The 8,583-nt window shown below is 34.3% G+C and overlaps 1 protein-coding gene across 1 annotated transcript; it reads left to right on the forward strand.

Annotated features, from left to right (window-relative positions):
- Nucleotides 1-4,668, forward strand: LOC119632852. Its single transcript, XM_038025984.1, has 3 exons — nucleotides 1-129; nucleotides 2,414-2,597; nucleotides 4,541-4,668. Exons 2-3 carry the CDS (start codon nucleotides 2,414-2,416, stop codon nucleotides 4,666-4,668), a joined length of 312 nt encoding a protein of 103 aa, XP_037881912.1. The 5' UTR covers nucleotides 1-129.
- Nucleotides 4,669-8,583: the final 3,915 nt, after the last annotated feature.

Raw genomic sequence — 8,583 nt, forward strand, 5'->3', positions numbered from 1 at the left:
TTTACAAAATTAAATGATTTTGAACCTGTAAATGGCAAACGTTCGCAACTTGCTGCAACTAGCGTTGGTGAACCCGAAGAGATATTTAGTGCTAAAGATCCAATTGAATCAAATTACAATGAATATCCAGTGAGTAAAATTTATTTTCCTATTGAAATATCAAGTTTTTAAATAAATAAGTTAGCGCAGGCTAACGTTAAAGCGGAAGCGAAAGTTAAATGGTTTCAAAGCAAAATTTTAGATTTTGACTATAATCAAAGTCACTTAGTCAAAAAAAATCTTACATACTTCCTCAGAAGGTGTTAAGTTGAAATATCATGTCATTTGATTGATGATGAAATTACATTATTAGTATGGCAAGCTACATAGCACATAGCTACTTACTTACCAAAGTTTAACCGAAAGTAATTATAGCTATACATATCTATATATTTTTCTTATTTCTTTGAATAAAATGTAATTAGAAATTCTAAAGCACCATCCCTAGCTCTTTTGACCGGGTTTGGACACTTCACTAGCTCAACGAACGATTAGTAGTCAGGCAAAGTCCCTATTTATTGATTGTTGTCATCTAGGCATGATATTGGCAATGCACGAGCCTTAAGAAGAGTAAAGTTCATCATAAGCATTGCCTCTAATATATCAATTAGATTGCGGACATTGTTTAGATTCTTACTAAGAATCTGAAGTGAGGAAAATAATTCGAAATTGCGTCCATATTGGCTTAGCCTTATTAACATTTATGTAGATTTCACTCAACAAGGCTTTTAACTCAACAACTCCGTTAATCAATTTTACTAACAATGCGATCGCAAAGTCATGGTCAATAGAGGGGTCCATGGCTTCCATGGGCAAGTTCTTTAAGGCAAAAAGCGAGAATTGTTTTTGAAACAATTCGATTATATGAACATAGCAACCATTGGTTACCTCCGCAGCTCGTTCGTTTTTTTGTAATGTAGGGAGCTTTGAATTCAGCGCTTAATGAATCCGAATGTAAAAATTGCTTCATTAATACTGAACAGAATAGTATTGTAAAGTAAACCGTTTTGCGTTTGAAGTTAAGCTGTAAAGGGTTTACTTCCAATTCTTAGTAGATAAGATTGTATAAGGTTTTATACCCACCACTGAAGGATGGGGGTGCACTCATTTTGTTTTTTTTCGTAATGTATGCGATACTCAGAGCCCTTACAAAGTACATATATTTTTGTTCAGCGTGAAATTCTGAATTGATTAAGCCATGTCTGTCCATCTGTTCGCGTGTGTCAGCGTGGTGTTTGTCGTTGGCACTTTCGTGGTCGCATAAATGAAAATATCGACTTCAAAATTTGGTAGAAATATTGGAAGTTTTTGCATGCAAGTTGGTATTCGAAATGGGCCAAATCGGAGGAAGGGCCCGCTTTCAGTGCTACGTAAGCTGAGAATACCTCAGTTTTTCGTAAATATATAAAAATTTGATTTTTGCTTATTATTCATAAACTATAGCAAATAAATCTAAAAATATTTGAACGTGAATTAAGAACATCTACCCATTATTGTAGTGTACAAACTTCAAAAAACCCATAAGACTTATAAATATTTGTCTAGTTACAGATTTGGAATACATCTAGGTATGTCCGTCTGCCTGTAATGTCTGGGATGAACCTTCTCTCGATCGCAAAAATGAAGGCAAATTTCCGAAAGAGTTTGAAAATGGCGCAAACAGGCCAAAGAATGTGCTTACAGTGCCCACACGTCTATACAGTGCTCTACACATCTATCGATGCTTTCTGTGCATTTGCCGCTTTGCTGATAAACTACAATAGTTACTCGACATAAATTATCATAAAATTATTCTTCAATTCAAATAGAAAAAAACAGCCTCACCCATGTGGTGACCATTAAAGTTTTTCGCTTTTTTCAATCGTGATGGGTATAAAAGATTCGGGTATTATTTCTTTATTGGTTCTATTTTATGGTGAAGCTGGTAGGCATGAAAGATTCGACCACAGTCGAATATATTATTATTATTATTATTATTAATTTCGCCAGTGAAATAAATTCTAAGACTAAACTCTTAAAAGCACTAGCATCTAAAGCTATCGGCTTTTATTAAAAACTCTACCGCAGTTGAGATTCGAACCCACGACCATTGTCTTCCTAGTCGAGATTCCTCGCCTTCGGCTACTCAGGCGGATACTTTTTTAATTGCTTTTAATTTTTTTAATTGCTTCGAAAGTGATTGGTAACTGATTGATATGTAACTAAGCTGTGATCTATGAGAGACATTGGATTGGAATTTGACATTGAAGTAATTAGTTAGCGATAACAGTATTTGGCTCACTGCCAGTAAAGAAAAGATCATTATTCCCATATATTTGACTTATGATAAGTATATCCATGATTTTTGATTTATTTGCTTTCCGTCTCTTTACAGATGATAGTTCCGAAAAAAAGAACGTCTTTACTTCTCGATCGATTAGTGATGGCTTTACACCACGCCTTAGCAAAAAAACAAAACGCCAGCCAATTTATCGATAATGTGCAGTCGGATCGGAACGATGCTTATTCTCGAATTCGTTATGATGAAAATGAACTTAAGAATGGAGAGACAAGCAAAGGTGTTGTTTGTTAACTTATCTCATGCATGTTGAAAACACTTAATAATTTTTTTGTACATCTGCATACGGTAGACTATGCGATGCATGGTGTTCTAATTTAATTTGAAAATTTTTAGCTAATGCTAAGGATAACCGTGTCCGAATATGTTTATCCGCCTTTCAATTGGCTTATAGACAGGGCGGCGTTACTGAAAGGGTTTGATAAAATTGGTTTAAAGCTAGTGAACTTTTCCCAAAAAAGTGAATCGCGTCAAGTTAGGTGCTATTAAACAATCTATTACAATCTATTACGGTTTCATCATCTGGTATCAAGAGCCACAAAAGCAATCTTTCAGCTTCGGCCTGACAGCGGAAATAGCCCATTGCGAGAGTTTCGTAGTAGCTATGGTTGCCCCCAAATTCACGGGAACATTAAATATTTGATGTGTTAGATAGGCCGCGCCGTAGTCAGACGGAAGCACATGTGGAGCGCGAGCGACGCTCTTTTACTCCGTGTGCCAGTTAAGCCTTCACGGCCGGTACCTACGTAAAACAATTTATCAAGTCTGCCATCCTACGGAATAGTCTCTGCGTCATCAATAAATACATATATATCTCCATAGATATTTTTGGCTCAATTTACTTTTTTGGGTATATAAAAGAGGAATGGATATAGTTTCAGATTTATTCTATGCAATAAAAACTCTCCTTTTCTTTTGTATTATCGTATATATATATATATATATGAAACGATTGAAGTACACGTAAATACTGTTTGCTCTCAAAACTTTTAAAAACCATACATTTTAAGCGAACGTATTTATAGTCATAAAGGGTAGCAACGCAGGACTTACATCTTGAAGTCTCGTCTTCAGTTAGTCTGTTCTGTTTCCACCAAAAAGTTTGCTCGCTTTCAGACAGCGGCAATTTCGATACCGTCACAAGTCAGTCTCCAAACGGGAAAGATCATACATATTTCCTTTCCTCACAACAATTTGCTTATGGGTATATCTTTCATTCATATATGAGAAGGTGCCGCGCTTGAGGGACCATCATCGCGTAAGGTTATGTTCTTTCTTCCAATATGTATACATATATGCATACAGTTTATGCAAATCTTTTGTAAGTAGCGTCTTCGAGGCAATCTCTAAGGAAAACGTGCACCAGCTTGTTGTTGTTTTTCATAAAAGGAAGTCTTGAAATATCCTAATTGTTCTCTTATTCAAGTTTATATAGTTTGCGTATATGCTGTGTTTCCTTTTGTGCCAAACAACAAAGCTTACAGTATCTGAGCGTGGTATTTATGCTAACGTTGCTATTTCCTTTGTAACTTCAAAAAAATACAAGTAAAAAATCCCTAACAGTAGCGGGAAATTAGTCACATTTATTACCTTGGGACACGTGTATGGGTACGGGTGGAAAAAGGGATTTGAAAAAATACGTAACAATAACGACAAGGTTTCAAAATAAAAGCTGCAAATTGTTCCAACTTATATAAGAGATAGGCGATTGCATCGATTGGGCGCCCAAGACATACCCCTAGTAACCACTAGCACTGTGTAATGGTTACGATCCGTAGGTGAAGCAATATACCATACAAAGTACAGGTATACATGTAAAATTCTCTGTCCTTAGAGATTTTGGTATCGACAAAAATGTTTGTTTCATGTCCGTCTTTTATAATGTTTGGAACTGAAGTAGGTCACTTGGTGACCCTCGTGTCATGATTTGCCAACCCCTGCTCTATAATATCCCAAACTCATGATGGTATAAAAAAGGTAGTACAATTAACAGACTAATATATAAGATTGTCGCTTAAGATTAAAGACACGCTTCTCATTTAGCTTAATCGTATTTTTCATAACTTGGCTTACGAGTATTTCATAAGCTGCTGAGTGTTATGTAATTAATTCTGTCGCGTTTACATCTTATGGTAATTAATCTATCGTTGGGTTTACATGCAGATGCACCACTTAATGATGACATGTACAGTGATGATGAGCCCGATTTGGGAATGGACTATAACTTTAGAGATCTGAATTCCATACATCGCGCTACAGGTCAAACTGTAAGTTGGATTATTAAAGCCTAGTAACCTTATGAGATTTTGGCCATCAGTAAGAAAATTTTGGCAATTGACACAGAGATTTCAGAGAAGAACAAATAAAGGTATGAATATTGGCCACACAACGTTATTGACCGCAGCGCTTAGATCAGCACGTTCGCCGCATAATACCAACACTCGTGCATATTGGCGATGTTACTTTAATCCTGTAAGCTGCTTTTAAAAACAACTACATTTTGTTCATTTATCCTAATACGGCATTTCCATTTCTGTATGTGTTTATGTGTGCAATTAGATAAAATCATAAGAAATTTTTATGAAATAAAAGCTAATATCTTGCAATTTTATGCGCGTCATTGAATTAACTTCAAATGAAACTTTAATATCATTTCTACAAGTTTTTATTTACCTATACTAAGAATATTTATATATATATGTATGTATTTAATAAAAATTGATTTTATATGTTTACATTGTCATTATATACGTTTGTAACACTTTCATGTTCTCATCTATTAAAAATATAAAATTCATTCTAATTTCTACTTCTCCACGTAGTGCTTAATATAGTTAAACTTCATTATCTACAATAATTCGATAAGCATCAGTTTCCTCTTTGTTACATTGGGTTATAAGATTACATTGTCGTTAATGGCTTAAATGGAGTTGGAGTTTCAATGAACTGGGTCCAGTTAGCCTTGAGTAAGATTGTAATTCATCTGGTCGGCTGTGGAGTCTTGTGTAAGGCCCAAGGCACACGGTATTCTTTTGACAGAGGTTGTGACATTTATTTTCTCCACTCTTGATTCAAGGTTTTCTTGTTTTTTTTTATTACAAATTGCTTACGAAAATCGACAGCTAACGCTAAATAGCCGCGATTATTACATTATTCAAGATCTCGTGTTATAAGCAAGTCAAAATTTTTATGTGGATTCCACGGCAGTGCTTAATTGAAATTGATCATGATGACGTAGAAAAATCTCGTCAGAATTTAACTTATTCCGCAGTCATAAAAGGAAAACACAAAGATGTAGAAAATGATGGTGCTTAGGAGAAGAAGAGAACAGCAAAGAATGGAGCTGAGGGAATGATTATTTGCACAATCACTCAAGGACACCCGATATGCAGTTTCAAAAAAGAGTATCGGATTTGTCAATTATGTAAAGTAAAAGACGAAGAAGTCAAAACGTAGTTTAGTAAGGATTGTCAATAAATTAACATCGAACTATTTATTTATTTTACTGAACAACACAAGAACTATTTCAGGATGTTACGAAGACTGAATAGCTTATCTGATAATACCTTGTAATAAGTATTTGGAATTGTTAAGCAATGGATTATTCTCTTGGCTTCAAAGTCGATATGAAGTCGTTTAAAATATGTCAGTGTTCGCTTCAGTCATGTCCAGTCATTTTTCGTGAAAGAATTGAAAGGAACTTCTTTCAGCTTGCTTTGAAAAGTTTCTTTCACTCTTCAATTGAGAAAAAATTACTTTTTCATTGGTGCTTCGGAAGGACGTAAAGTCAGACATTTTCTTATCAGGATGATTGATTCTCTCAAAAATTCCATTAATATCAAGTAAGAAAATTTCATTCGATTGTGACCGATACTTTTATACCCATCATCGTTGTCCTAAAAAAGACTAAAGGAGTAAAGGAGTAATTTTTCGAACTTTATAGCATTGGGTGGGCGAAATTGATTTTTTGTATTTTCAGAATAAAAGTGGTGATTTGTATGGTGTACGTGTTGCACTTTATGATTAACAAGTTGCATAGGCGTGTGGACGTTGCACACACGTTTTTTGAACGGCTTAAGTAATTTTAAGTTCTTTTGCAAATTTTTAGGCAATATATTCATTTTTGTAAATATAGAGGAAGAATATTTACTACAAATACTAAAGAGACGGACAGACGGACATGCTTAAATGCGTTCCGGATTTAAAAATAACCAAGAACTTATATAACTTATGGGTTCTTTGAAGCTTACTTTTGCGCTTTTCAAAGGCATTGAAAAAAAATTCTAAATTGTGATACACTATAATACTAGGTAGGCGTGATTCATTTTTGCCATTTTTGTACAGATACTTCAGTTTCGCCCATGGAATATACGTCAAAAATTTTTGTAGTCTTACCTGTTGTAGTTTAAGAGTAATGAGCAAAAAACCAATTTCTTATAAGGAGTTTTCAGTTTACGTAGTCTTGCAGACTACGTGCCCTTTGTTCCATTTACCCCTTTTAAATACCAACATGCGCTCAATATTTCTGCCAAATTTGAAGTCGATAATTTCATTTTTGCGGTCAGGCGAATGTTTACAACGGACACAGACGGACAGACGAACATCCTTACACCAATCCAGCATTTAATGCTGATCAAGAATATATGTAGTTTGTGCCTACTCTGAAGCTATCTTCTGGGCGTTGCAAACGTTTCGATAAAGTGAATGTATCCCCCCTCCTTCGGTGATGGGTATAATAATATTCATCGTACCATCATACACCTACAACAAGTCCACGTCTAAGTAACGAACACTGTGAACACTTTTGTTTTCCGTGTTCTTCTCTTGTTACTCATAGCGCTTAACGCATGCATCGCATAAAATTTCATTCATAAAAATAGCAAAAAATCAACCGCCCCCCTTCAATGTTACGAAGTACGAAGATTTACCCTTTTTCGTTTATTTTTCTTGGATCATGGTGATGGGTATAAATTCGGTCATAATATTCGTACTTGTTTTTTCTTTAACAACATTAAGTTGATATCATTTTTATATATTTTTATCATTTCAATATAAAAGGTTGTCCTTATAGAAGAAGGGGGAAGAAATGAAAACCTTATCTTGCAGATAATTCCTTCTTGTCAATCTATCTTTTAATTATTTCCTACTTGTGTTTAGAAAATATATGATAGGTAATCAAAATGGTGTTAATAAAACGAAATCGTTTTAATTATTCGTTATTTTAAGAGTTTGGGTAAATTTTGTTTGTGAAGATAACAAAAATATTCCGACAACAAGCTTAACATATACGATAACAGATAAAGTTTTTTTATGACAAAATATTCATAATTTATGATATCCGTTGTTAGATGAAAAAAAATCATCATCATTTATATTTAAACACATTAAAGAAGAGAAGGCCAGTTTGTTACGTATAAACATACTCCTACACCTAAGCATATGGTCCTAAATACACGTATGTACGCAAAAGGGGTTTGTATATTTTCAAAAGCATAAGTTCACGTGCGTGCAGTGCAGATAGTGCAAGACTAACTTAAATACTGGAAAATCATTTGGTGATCATGAACTCATCTGGGCTTTATTTAATCATTTAGAGTAATATCCTCTTACCATCAAAGCATCATTCGCCCGATTGATTACTTGCTGTGATTTTTTTTTTTTTATTTTCACAAATTCGTTATCGTATGTATTAATACGTATTATCTAAAGCCCATAAGCAAATGCGCTTTAAAATTTTCGTGATCCATTTAGAAATATATTCGACAAAGCAAAATACCAAAAAGGGATAACTAAAAATCGGACTTTGCTTAAAATTTATTCCACCCATCAAAATATATCGTCGGAATCTTAATTCATTTTCTTGTCTCTGAATATGATATACATTTGAAAATTTCTTTAAATAGTCTGCCTTTATATAAGATATTGTGACAAATAGCTGACAAGTAAAAACCTTATAAACCGATCCAATCCGATCAAAAATCTTCACGTGAGGCTTTAATGCCGAGTAAATTTTTGAAAAAAATTTTTTTTCAAATGTTCGCTTATTCAAACAGGCATGTCGATGGGTAATGGTCGTAAAATTGGGCCGATTCAATCCTTCTTCAGTAAAACTTGTTCTTGGGCACTAATATCTCCAAAATTTCGATCTCTAACTTGGTTGAATAAAAAAATACTAATGTAGAGATTCGGCCGGCAGATGGACAGAC

The sequence above is a fragment of the Glossina fuscipes genome, unplaced genomic scaffold, assembly GCF_014805625.2.
Source record: "Glossina fuscipes isolate IAEA_lab_2018 unplaced genomic scaffold, Yale_Gfus_2 2, whole genome shotgun sequence".
In the NCBI taxonomy this organism is placed as follows: domain Eukaryota; kingdom Metazoa; phylum Arthropoda; class Insecta; order Diptera; family Glossinidae; genus Glossina; species Glossina fuscipes.

Bases quoted from the DNA above. Each gene is read 5' to 3' on its own strand.
- LOC119632852 (XM_038025984.1), top strand. From the start codon at position 2,414: ATGATAGTTCCGAAAAAAAGAACGTCTTTACTTCTCGATCGATTAGTG. The intron at 2,598-4,540 runs GTGTTGTTTGTT...GTTTACATGCAG, and splicing joins GAATGGAGAGACAAGCAAAG to ATGCACCACTTAATGATGAC.